General features: G+C 39.8%; 1 protein-coding gene across 2 annotated transcripts; it reads right to left on the bottom strand.

The window, feature by feature from the left end:
* Positions 1–9,117: 9,117 nt before the first annotated feature.
* Positions 9,118–12,795, bottom strand: LOC149233480 (delta(24)-sterol reductase-like). 2 transcript variants are annotated; one of them, XM_089379770.1, is made up of 3 exons: positions 12,382–12,795; positions 10,796–12,232; positions 9,118–9,881 (listed from the first exon to the last, which is right to left on the bottom strand). In XM_089379770.1, the coding sequence occupies exons 2-3, from the start codon at positions 12,038–12,040 to the stop codon at positions 9,423–9,425; spliced, it is 1,704 nt and encodes a 567-aa protein (XP_089235896.1). In that variant the 5' UTR covers positions 12,041–12,232; positions 12,382–12,795; the 3' UTR covers positions 9,118–9,422. The 2 variants fall into 2 exon arrangements, with proteins under 2 accessions (XP_089235896.1, XP_089235897.1); XM_089379771.1 differs by having other exon boundaries at positions 10,796–12,240.
* Between the last annotated feature and the right edge of the window lie 717 nt (positions 12,796–13,512).

Consider the following 13,512-nt stretch of genomic DNA (forward strand, 5'->3'; position numbering starts at 1 on the left):
TCATTAACCAACCCCTTATGCAATATCTCTACATCAATGATTGAAAAGGCAGTAGACACCAAACTTGAATTAGATAAGGCAGATGAAAGGTTAACCAATTTTCTGTCCTGGCAAGATTCCAAAGAAGGAATGGCTGCCAACCTGCCAAGAATACAAGAATCGCATAAGGAAACACTGTTTTCCGAATGGGAGTCTCAGTGAATGAAAGTTGAAAAAACGACGTCTAGATGCAGAGCTGCAACGAATAGTCTGATCGAATTGATAAATAATAGTTTGCATATGTCCAATTTGATCACTGATTGCTCTCCAAGAAGACTCCCAAAAGCAAAATCGTTGGAACAACAATGGAAACAGGAGCTGGCACACAAGGAAAAGCAGATTGGAGGAATCCAAAGCTTGACATGGGAAACGTTCTGGTTTTTCCTTGTCAAGCCACATAGCCAGCAGATGGCCATGAAGTGTCTTTCAGATGCAATCAACTGCATGATCTCTGAACTCTCTGATGCCACCTATACAGCTCAGCTACACTCCAAGATGAGTCAGCCTCCAGAAATCCAGCCTATGCTCGCAATCTATCAGTTGCAATCACAAAAAAAGAAGCCGATACAATGAATTCATTTCAACCGCCACAACACTACTATTTTCAGGATAAATCCCAGATTTATATGTCTATAGTTAAACCAGCGCATAACGATTTTTATTGATAGTTTGTTGTTATTTTTAGTATTTAAAGACCCTTTCATATATTTAGAAGGGTCCGCAATTTGTATTAAGAATTGACTTGGGAGTTGCACTACTGTACTTCCAATATTTTTTTATCAAAAACTGGACCAAAGTTCTGCATTTTTATCAAAGAGGCTTTTATAAGATTTGCACTATTGCATCTTTTGAAGGTGTTCCCAAATAGGAAGGCAGAATTTAAATGTTGTTTACATCAAGAGAATTCAAATGCATATGGTACTATTATCTCTATTTTTTTCTTATTTCTCTATGTGAATGAACATTTTTCAACATTGCTATTATTGATATATATATGTGTGTGTGTGTGTGTGTGTGTGTTTTTCAAGCAATTCTTTAGCTTGTCATTTCTGAATGTTTTAGAATTGTTATCATTTGGATATATATGTCAGTGATATATATTATGATCAATGCGATAATGTTTTTATTATTACTTTGTTTAACTACTTAAACAAAGTAATCATCATATGAATGCATATTTCTATTTTATGAATAATTCATCTTTATGGTTATTTGTTTAATAGAAACAATAAAAAATCGTGTTGTTAAAAGAATACCCGGGATAGATTAGTTACCTTTCTATATTTTTGCATTGTAGAATAGAACACTTATCACTTTCGTTATACATTACAAACCAATCACCCATCAACTCATATATCACTCGAAAACTAGTCCCATTACATCCATTCGAAGCCACCACACCAAACGGAAAAGGCGCTGCACTAAGGTCCGGACCGGGTGGTTTTCCCCGATGTTGATGCAGTGGTTTTAGAGGCATCAACAGGGTGTTATAAGAGTCCTCCAAAAGCCAGGTTGGATTGAATTTGAAAGGCGCAGTCGGCTTTCTATGAGGCCCTTTCATTTCAAGCAACACAGGTAAGTGGTGTGAATTGCCTCCCTCTCCTACCCATTGTCGAAACACTGGAATCTTAACCACTAGCTCTTTTCTCAAAAGGAACCTATCCAGTCTCTTGGCCACCCTGTCTTCCTCTGTTCTCCTATTCCTCCAAGTAGGTCTAGGTTTCAACAGGTTGATATCTATCAACTTTTTTTCTCTTATTTTATTTGAGAAGTAATCAGAGAGAGGGTCAGCGTGTGCCGATGGACCCCGGGTTTCAGAAATTCCTAAAGAAAAATTTAAGTCGCCCCCGATCACCAAATTCAGATTATCCATTAGAGACTTAGAGCAAAGGTTATTCCAGAAGGAGACTCTATCCTGACAAGGTCCGTAGATATTAAGGATCAACATATTTGTGCAAAGCTCCAAAGAATAGACTTCTATTCCAATAGCCTAGTCTTGTCCCCAAGAATTTAAAAGTTTAAGTCTACCTTCACTCCCAATGCCAACCCCCCTGATCGACCCTTAACATCCAATGCCTAGAAATGCCATCCAGGCATAATTTTTTACAGAGTTTTTATTACCTCTGCTCCAGCTCCCAGTGTTTCTTGCAAGAGCAGGATATCCGAATTGTAATTATTGATTAAAGCTTTCAAAGGCATTTTTTTAGGCCCACTGGCTAAACCCCTACAATTCAAGGACATAATGATCATTAAGGAACCACGGGGAGCTTCTACGCTGCTCTAAGCACCCCTGAGATGGATAGTTGTTTACCATCCGCAATGTCTATTTTGGCTCTCTGTTGAGCCTTGGACAGATTTGATTTCCTCCCTCTAGTCTTTTGGGCCCCCTCTTGATAAGGTTGCATGTAAACCGCCCACTGCCTCCCAAGGAGGGGGTTTTTTTTCACGGGGTCGAAGATTGTAGTGGGGGTTTATTGAAGGGGTTTCTTCTAATCCCTCGACTTCTTCACCCATCCCAGGCCTTTGGTTCAGATGTAAATCGGGGATTGAGGTGATAATACTATCCAATTGCTCACATACAGTGTTTATATGAGAATTAACATAGTTCTTTGGCCTGGAAGGACCAGGCTCTAATACAGAAATAATCAAATATTGAACAAGAGAAATGGTGGTAGGGATAGGTTCTAGAACTGTACCCTCATTCTGATGAGTGAGGCTCCTGCCATCCACTTCTATTGGCTCTGGTTTTGTTCACCTTCTCCTGTTGCTGATGCGAGATGATAAGATGTTCTTCCTCCTACACTTCCATATTCTCCGCAGTGGCCTCCTGAGGCCTGTCAACTTCCATCTGATCCTCCCCCGGGCCCAGATTCATCTTGTTCCCTTTGTTCTCCTCCTCTACTGCTTTCCCTCCCCCTTCCTTTCTCTGCCTCCTTCTTCGCCTAAATCCCAGTGGGCATTCCTTTGCCAAGTGTCCATATTTATGACACATGTGACATCTAAAAGGCAGGTGTTCATAATCAAGCAATTGAGTGTAAGTGAAATCCTTGTATTGCAAGTTTATTTCTTCCACCAAACCTTCTCGGGGATTTAGGCTTACCAGTATTCTAGCCATCCCTTGATCTCTGGTTTGCAGGAAATACATATCAGCGTCCATAAATCTGCCCAAATGGTTCCCAATTTCCCTGAAAACATAATCGACCCATAGGAACGACGATAGTCTAGGCATTCGTACCCACACAGGTGATTCATCCACCTTTTCTCGATGTGCATCGAACAAGGGGTTCCATTTTTTGAAGTATATCGGGTATCTCTCGAAGCTCCAATTCCTTCCCAAAACCCATTCCATAGTTTCTATCTTCTCGAATTTGATCATAAACCATCCTTTTGCCAGAGATGTGACCACGAAGGACTTATCCAGCGCCTCCTGCCAGTTTTTCGTTGTCCATTCTTGGATATAATTAGCTGAGTATTTCTTCCCTCTTGCCCAGCCCACCAAGGTTAGTTCTGAGACCTCCATGGCCTCATCGATTTGGACATCCATCCCAAGGACCAAATTTTCTACAGTCTGTGTCTTCTTTATTATTTTGTGTTTTTTCCTCTTTTCCCAGCCTGCCGATGTCGAACCCCTCCCATGGGTGCTTCATTTAATGAACCTCTGACATATTGTGTGCGTTCATGGCATACTAAACAATACCCATAATTGGACTACATATTTGAAAATACCTCTAAAAATCACATTATTTAACCCCCTACCAATATAAACCCAATACACTTCCCCAATTTAAAAAACCCCTACTTTCACTAGATATTGTAAGTATTTATACCCCTTTATATTTTTCATTAACATTTTTTATACCCCTTTATATTTTTCATCAACTTTGAGCTCCATTTTTTATACTTTTCAATATAAAAACCCTTTACCTCCTATATATCCCCCAGTATATTAAGTCAATTTTTCTTTAATATATATCCCCTAATATGAACCCACGTGGTGTGGTATTGCTCCACCAGTGAAGCCCATGTGACCCCTCTCCCCCTGTCCTGTGAGGTTTCTTCCGCATTGACTGTTGCTTCTGGGAGTGTTCCAGAACGCCCCTCCTTCCTGAAAATTTTGAGGCCTTCAAATGACCTTCCTTCCTCTTGAACTGTCGCCCCAGCCCCTAGAAAGGTTTCCCTTTCTCCTAATTGTCCTTCCGCTTCCAGGTAGACTTCCCTTCCTTCCTCGGTCTCTTATTCTTCCCCTCCACCCGCCTTCCCATCGGCCTCCTTCCTTGCTTCAACCGCCTTCCAGGCTCCTGACAATTCCTTTCCTTGTCCAACAACTCTGCTATACCCGCCCCGACATGTGGGTTATGCCAAGAGAGATCTTTGCTTCCCACATTTAGAGGGCTTCTGCATGAGTGGGTGTTGTTCAGTCAAGGCCCTTTTCCACCCTCTTTTGGCCCCAAATCTTCCACCAGGCAAGAACGCAAGCCTTCCTGGCCCTTAAACCCACAGCTAATGACTATGTCCTCTAAACCCCCTGAGTAAAATTCTTTTGGCAAGTGAAGTATAGTATTACTTACTTGAAAACCCGCGTTTTCCGTCGCACAATGCTCAGAAGGTGACTACCTCCTTTGTAGCGCTTGCCCCTCCCAGTTCTCTAGATAAGTCAAGCCTAGGCTTTCCTCCAGGAGTCCTAGGGATTTGCTCTGTTTCCAAATCACACCTGAGCCACCTTTCTTCCTTCCTGGTTGTCCAGCTGGACGAATATACCTCTCTATGTTTTGATCCGTTACCTCCAAGCCCCAGACCGATAGAATGTCCTCAAGTTCGGGGTCCAAATCAACAGCTTCGCTTTGTTTGACCATCTTCCACCCTGCAGTTTGTTGTTAACAGGTTAACAAAGAAACCGATTGCCTAAGCTTCGACCATGGGCGCGTGCTGAGGAATGAAGACGACAGCGCAGCGAAATAACAAAATGAAACTTGTTACTCTGTTTGCCATTCTCCGCATAGCCCTAAGTCCCGTTGGCATGGTTCCCGAGACATCAGTGTCTTTGCATGGCGGCTTCCACCTGCCTTCTCATTCCTGACAGGGGAGTACCTCCCTACGCCATCTGTAGCCACCCGTACCTCCCTTCCTGTCACTGTCTCGACCCTGCAGAGTCGTCCGCCTGAGTTAGGGTTCCCACCTGGTTAGAAACCCTAGTTTTTCAGCTCCTGAATATACCAAACATCCAATCAAGTCACTTCTTGTTGAACACTAGCAAATTATTGTCTAAATGACGTTAATAGTAGAGACTTCCTGTTGCAGTCTTGTACAAAACCTTCTAGTCATTCCATATAAATCTCCTCAATCCAAATATCTATGAAGAAAAGTTTTCACATCTAACTGCTCTAACTCAAAGTCAAGTAATGTAATTAGTGCTAACATCATACGGAATAGAAACAAGTTTTACAACTGGCGAAATTTTTCATGAAGTCAATACCTTCTGTCAAGAGTACCTTTTTGCTACTAGCCTCATGTTAAATCTTTTAATATTTCCATCAACATATTTCCTCAATTTGAAGACCCATTTACATCTAACAACACTTCTCCCTTTAGGAAGCTCTACAAGATCCCAAGTTTTGTTCTTGGCCAAGTAATTCATTTCCTCATCCATAGCCTTCTTCCATTTTTCACTATCCACATCATTCATTGCTTTCTGATAACAAGGTTCCCCATCCTCAATAATCAGGGCAACAGATGAAACAGAACCCCCTATAAGTTTCCCTGCTTCCCTGTTTTAAAAAAATCCCCTATAAGTAACATTCAGCTGAAACTTATTACGTTGAAAGTTTAATCCATCCACCCTAATAGGCACGATTGTTACATTGATGCGGGCAGAAGAACAGATGCCACAAATACAAAAAAATTAACCAAGAAGAAAAAATAAAAATAAAAAATTGAATTATGTGTACTACAATGTAGCATTTTCCTTTAAAAGAAGATCATCATCAATAAGTGGATGCAGCTTCCCCAGCTAAGAGCAGGGTTCACATCAAGGAAGTATAACCAGGTCTAGAATTAGTTGACCAGCGGTATGCACTGAAGCTTGATGAAAAATGACTAGTTACATTAAAAGTAGTTTGCATTAGCTCTACATTCTAAACAGTCAGCATTCAGCCTCTCTTCGCACCTGCACCCATGCCCACAACCTTCTCTTTAACCACAAGGGCTGCCTTACAAGGTAAGGCATGATACGCTGTAAGAAAACAAAATCATGCATCCAAAACCTTCATGCATAGAAGCCATTTTGTGCCTTGGCTTATTATACTATGGAGTAGCATATCTAGTGGAATTCTTATTTTAACATGACTTCAGTGAGAGCAATTCTAATTGATCTTTAGTTTGCTATATTTTATTGGAATTATCCAGTGTTCCCTCGTCACTAGTTTGTCCTTTTGCAGTTCTATTGACCTATTTTGATTGTTTGTGGGCACAATTATTTTCCTTTTTCCTGAGCAATCCAGTAAGACAGATCTCATGACTCTAAACTTGAAAAATGCAACGGGTCCAAAAAATGTCTCTCCAACGTAATTTGCTTGTAGTATGTTATTCCACAAGCAGGAAGAAAATGAGATGTGCATGGATACATAACCACAATTTAAGATATAAAGTACGTTTATAAGCAGGAATAAAATAAGATTTGCATGGATACATAACCACAATTTAAGATATAAAGTACGTTTATAGTTAACTTGGCCTTACACCTTAAGAATTTATCTGTTTAAGGAGCTGTGCTAACCACCCTAGAATTGTCAAAATCACAACTTTGCTTGTAGTACAACCTGTGAAGGAGTTGCCAAATCACTATACTACCAACAGAAAACAAGGAGCTTGCGAAGAATTTGTCACTACTTAAACAACTGTACCACAGCTCACACAGTTACAAGCCTCCTAGGGTGTCAATAAATCACTCTACTCCAATGAGAAATTGAGAAAACAGATAACACAAGTCTGAATCATAAGAAGTTTCCTGCAAGGCAATGTAAATGCTGATGACATATATAGAGCAGAGTTTGGACCATTTAAAAATTCTATTAGAGACTATGTGGCCATCCTACAGTAAAAACTCTCACCGTGCCACTCCCCTTGTTTGAATTTCTCTAAAATGAATTATTTAACATGCTTTTTGAATCTTGATAGATCCTAGTAATACCTGTCAAAAGGAAAACTAGTAAAACGAAAGTGTTATGTGCATAAAAAGCCTGTAAACTTCCTTTCATTACAATATGAAGAGAGTTGAGTTAATGTTGTAGCTACATCAGAGCACTCCTTCATCTTCATTTTCTCAGTACTCTCCTTTATTCTAAAAATAACCCAAACTGAAAATAAAATTTAAAATCTGAATGACAAGATCTAATAATTGTTAAAACAAATGAGACAAGTTCACTACTTCACATGGAAAACATACACAAAAACAAAACAATCGGTAAAATCTTATTAATTATATTTCAACTAAGTAAATGAATATTTAACAATTTCATGGGACCTGGAAAGAAAACTATCCAAACCTCCTTCAAATTTATGTAAAATAATTTCAACATAGTCATAGATCAGTAAATATGCGTTCCATCAGATCAGTGCATTGTAGCTGAGAATATGTATCTCCATCAGATCAGTGCATTGTAGCAGAGAATATGTATATACATCACATCAGTGCCTTGTATTATGAAAAAAAATTCTTTCGATATCAAGGACTGAAAGCTATAGCCGAGATTCAACTGTGAAAACGACTAAGATCCACAGGTTATTAAAAAAATACATTGTTAAATCACAAACCAACATGCCACAGCAACAATATGATAAATGTCTCTCAAAATTAGAACGAGCTACCCTGTGAATAGGTTTCAGCCTAGCCCAAAATAACCTGCAAAATATACCCAGAAAGTAATGCACTGTGTAATTTATATTGAAAACAGGCACAAAACAAAACAATTGGTAAAATCTTATTCATTATATTCTATGTTGCATGAGTTGCATGAGTTTCTGGAACGTGGGAACATTGGGAACTTGAGTACGGTGTCGGGAACGGCTAGAGGTTTCCCCAAAATTTACAGGAAGCGGCTAATCGGGAGCGGTAGTATTATATAATAAAAAAAATATAAAATATTTTTTAATTATATAATTTGTATAATAATAAAAAATCATATTGAATCAGAGTATTCAAATATTAAAATCAATTTAAATATATAATCTCTTATATATAAATATATTCTTGGGTGTCTCTCTCCCCTGAGTCTCTCCCTTTTATATATATAAAATATTAACATTATGACACATGACGAGTCTTTGAAACAATCTGGCTTAAAAATACAAAGGAACAATTTTACATATGTTTTTCTAGTTATTCTTAAGAGAAAAAGTAAAGAAACTCTAATGTTTAAGCATTGACTACCACATACATACATAAACAACAAAAGAAATACTCATCAGCATAACATCGCAGATATCGCCCTTACATCGAGGTCCCACACACTTCCTTAACCCATCAAGTGATTGCTCCAGTTTCTCAATTAAGGATATCGGTGTTAAGGATGTCTTTGGCCTTTCTTCCTACAAAGGTTTCAACTTAGGCTCATGTTTTGTGGGCAGTTCAGCATATTTCTCTACAGGCTTTGTATTCCCCAACCTCATGGAACACGGGAACTCCAAAAAAAACAGTCTTCAAAGCTCCCGGAACTTTCCCAAGCTCCCATTGCAGCTCCCCCTGAAAAGGGAACGTCCCCATACAGTTCCAAAGCTCCCGGGAGCGCGGGAACCATTGGAACGGGTTTCCCAACTCTTGGAAACGGTTCCCGTGTAACAGAGATTACATTTCAACTAAGTAAATGAATAGCTACCAATTTCATGGGATCTGGAAAAAACTAACCAAAACTCCTTCAAATTTATGTAAAATCAATTCAATATCAGCAAAAATGCATTCCATCAAACAAGTGCATTGTAGCAGAGAAAATGTATCTCCATCAGATCAGTGCTTTGTATTTTAAAAAATTTAACTTTCGATATCAAGAACTGAAAGCTATAGCCAAAATTCAACTGTGAGAACGGTTAAGATCCAAAGGTTATTAAAAACATACATTGTTAAATCACAAACCAACATGCCAAAGGAACAATATGATAAAATGTCTCTCAAAATTAAAGCGATCTACTGTGTGAGTAGGCTTCAGACTAGCCCAAAATAATCTTCAAAATATGCCCGGAGACTAATGCTCTGTGTACTACTACCTGTTCCCAATGGTAATTTACCCACACACACAGAAAAAAAAGATCAGAATTTGAAATCAAAATGAACTGAATTTGTAGATAAAATTTGTAAGGTCTCCTCAATCAAGCATCCTAGCCAGCATTCGTAGTTACTCCATCACAGGTTGGTCCAACTCGACATATACATTGTCCAGTTGCTTTTGCTCTTCCTCTCGAACCTCCTTTTCAGTTTTTCTTCCCTTCTTGCTTTTGTAGTAGACACTCATGAAAGTTCCCACGGCTCTGTATTTTTCTCTGCAACTGTTGTAGAGTGAACCATCAAACATGCGCCAGAACTCTCTCTCACTCAATTCTGAAACAGCATATTGTGGCTGAAACCCATGATTTTCAATCAACCATTTCTCCATTCTCCGCACTGCTTCTGCCCCATCAAATGCCTCCCCACGGAAGACACAAGCTGGAGTATAATAGATGCCTACATCTGTGTACATCTGGGCATATTCTGTGTCACCTTGCCTCTGCGCCTCCTCAAAACCAGGCTCTGGGTAGACAGTTGTCTTCACAGGAAGTTTGAAGAGGCGATGAGGGCACAGCCAAATAGGATATATCTAAAAACACCACAAATTATAACAACGCTCAGTTTGGGACTCTTGCCAAAATAGAATTAACGAATCACATGTAAAACAAAAGACTCGAGGCATTGAACAAATTCTTTTGGTTGAAAGGATGAACTCTGTTTGACCAAAGGGAAACTATAAAAATAGCAATAATATAATATCATCAACTACAAAAACACTCTAATTGCACAGAGAGATGAAGGGCACAATGAAGATGATCAATCAACTCTTCCAGATGGGGGTGGGGATGATCCATCCACTCTTCATGTGTGTGTAAAGGCACAAACAGTTTGTAACGGTGCACCTAGACTATGGATTGGGTGCATTATATGGACACTAGGATAAGCCTGTCTAACCCAAGTGACTGCGTTGCCTGAATATGAACACTGACACAGATAAATCTAAACCCTGTTTTCAGATGCATAGCTTAAGTTTACACAAATGGCCCAGGTTACATTTGTAAACTTGGGGTGCACATCAGACCCAGGTATAATGGCCTTGTGTCAGTTGTACTGCAAAGTTTGGATGCCGGAGGACAGACAAAATTCAAATAGCATTGCATATGGACACTATCACAGCAGGACCTAAACCCCGGCTTAAGATGCATTTCTCAAGTTCACACAGAGATGGCCCAGGTTGCATTTGCATCCTCGAGCTGCATATCAGACCAAGATTTAAATGGGATGTGTTATTTTAGTGCAAAGCTGAGATGCTGGAGGACAATATAAATTGCATTGGATGACACTAGCAAAAACCCCTGTAAACCCCGGCTAAAGTTCACACAAATGACCTAGGTTGCGTTTACAACATCAAGGTGCGCATCAGACTTATGGATTTGTATTAGCAGTAGTACAAACCTGAGATGCTGAAGGAAAGATCAGATAATTCGGGATAATGAAACATACCTCCATCTCACGGTGCTGAAACTCGAGCGCATCTGCGACCTTGTACAGAGGAACGAGCATATCCTGAATAACATGCATTTCATGATAATAATTTCTTATAGCGTCGCCCTGAGTGGCCTTAAGAAACGAGACCTTTGGAGGCATGAGCCATCCCAACGTCCATCGGAACCACCATTGGTCAGCGAAAGGCAAGATGAGCTTTCCCTCCCAATAGAGACACCGAGTATGCCTGTGGTAGTACTCCCTAGTGGGAATGTACTCAACGAACTCCCCTCTCTTAAGAGCAGTCTGAGCGTGCTGGTAGAACCAGGGCTTGAACCACCATCCAACACTGTTGATAACATTACCCTTTTGCTTCGCTTCTTCCTTGGAGGCATATCTTCCTGTCATGTTCACGGCTTCTGTGGGGTTATATATCATGCCCTCCACAAAGTCTGGGACCTTGGACTCATCTCCATCCCTGGGTGCAAAGGAATCAATGTAGGCCTGGGCTAACTCCCTGAGGTTACCCCTAGCAGGCGTATAGGTTACTCTCATGTATTCCTTGATTGGTATGAGCTTGATCTCTGCTGCTACCAGTAGCCCAAGTGTACCCTGGGACCATGGGATTGCATAGAAAAGATCAGAAAACTCGTTATCCTTGGTGGCCCTAACTAATCGGCCATCGGCCAACACAACCTCATATGCCACAACAGTATCCGAAAAGAGCCCATAGATATGCGAACTCCCTTCTATCCCATACCCATTGATCAACCCACCAACAGTAAGATCATCCAGCTCGGCCACCACTGCCAGGGCCAGATTCATGGGCACGGTCACCCTAGTAATCTGACCCATATTGACCAGGGGTTCCACTCTCGCAATCATTTTCTCCTTGTCAATTTCAAGTATGTTTCTGAATTCAGACAGATCCACCTCGAAGTGTCTGGCCCTCTTGTAGTCCACATTGCGCATACCCACAGCAATATAAGGCTTTCTAGCAGTGCAAACGAGGCCATCTTTAGATGGGTTTCTCTCCTTGAGACGTTTAATGACCTTCTCCACATTCTCGTCGTGCTCCTTCTGCCTACGCTTGAAGGTTTTGCTCTCAGACCAAACATCCCCCAAATAGGTCATAAAATAGAATGTGAATGACAGGGGCAGAACAACAAAAATCACTAATATCCATCTGAAGTTCACTAAGTAATCCACCCAAACCTTCTTCCTCTTGGGCCGAACTAACATTGGCTGCTCTAGATCAGACATTTTTTTCCTCTTCCACTTCCACCACCAATGCAAACAACGCCAATATCTCTAGCTCTAGCTCTAGCTCTGTCTATTAATAATCAATCGACCCAGCAATCTTTCACAGGCCATTACTAACACTAAGGACCACAGCACAACCAAACCCCCAGCTGGTCAGCACGTTGCATGCCCCGTTAAACGGACCGCACCAAGCTGCACGACTAAACAAAACGAAATTATAGAAAATTATACATTCTCAGGATTGCTTCCATTAAACTAACAATATCACAGAGGGGGCAAAGTATAGCAAAAGTCATATATTAAAGCCACATATATAAAATTCTTGCTGAATAGGGCTCTACCTAGAAAATGGACCGAGACTGCTAAAACTTATGGCGTATAGAAGGGGTGATTAAATGAAAACCGATGGATAGTTGAGCACTGAACTCACTGCCTTCAACACGAGCTGACTGCTGCCACTGTTCTCAGTCTGAAAATTGCGTCCACTTTCCAACGCCTTTTGGAAATAAATAAAACATTTACCAGCGTGGATGACGCGTACAACTCTAGGTCGTACTAACAGTCCCACCATAATCTGACTTTCTTCTCTTTACACAGAGCTAAGAAGGCCTGAATCTATGGGCCATCTGGTAATTTGACAGATAGACATCTAGAAAAATCCTGATGTCGATTCGGATGCACATGTTTTCTTACTATTTTTAACTCCCCGAGGACCGGCAGAACTTTTTTGGACCTTTAAAGATATTAACCCCACCAATCTCTCTGGTTTTCACGTTCAACTAGATTATTAAATATATATCGGCGTTGGTAATCCTTTTCTTAAATGTGTTGGGGCAATGGAGAATCGAGAACCTCTGACTTCACATGTGTTATTATCCCCTCGATGCGGATCTCTACGGTCAGATTTCTAAACAATTGCATTACAACCTGTAATGTTGAAAACTTACTGAGACCCTTTTATGTTCTCCGCATTTACCGTGTAAGTAATAATGATAAATCGGAGGATTTAAAGGAAAAGCATTAATACGTTAATGGTTTTTCATTAAAGGTTAATTATTATTTTATTCGGTCGAATCTAAATAAAAATAATTATTTTAATTGATTCACATTAAATGTTTGAAGTTTTTGTGTTTTAATTGAAATTAGAATTCGTAGGGAATTACTTTGATCACATCTTATTATTACACTATATATATTTCATAAATGTTATAAAGGGTTAGATACAACATGTGTACATGTTTTTGAATCACATTTTATTATACTATATATATTTCATAAATGTTATAAAGCGCTAGATATAAAATGTGTATATATTTATAATGGAAAATAAATTAAACAAAGTTTTTGGGTAGAAATTATATGATAGAATTTTTTGGCCAAGGCGTTTCGAATCAACAAGTGTGGTTCATCATCACGACTAGATGAAGAGGCAAACCATGGCAAAGGCTTAAATAGAGAGCAATGTAGAAACA

The sequence above is a fragment of the Pinus tabuliformis genome, chromosome J (genome assembly GCF_031772625.1).
Source record: "Pinus tabuliformis cultivar Carrire ecotype Pingquan chromosome J, CPIR1, whole genome shotgun sequence".
In the NCBI taxonomy this organism is placed as follows: Eukaryota; Viridiplantae; Streptophyta; class Pinopsida; order Pinales; family Pinaceae; genus Pinus; species Pinus tabuliformis.

Bases quoted from the DNA above. Each gene is read 5' to 3' on its own strand.
- LOC149233480 (XM_089379770.1), bottom strand. From the start codon at position 12,040: ATGTCTGATCTAGAGCAGCCAATGTTAGTTCGGCCCAAGAGGAAGAAG. The intron at 9,882-10,795 runs GTATGTTTCATT...TGGTGTTTTTAG, and splicing joins TTCAGCACCGTGAGATGGAG to ATATATCCTATTTGGCTGTG.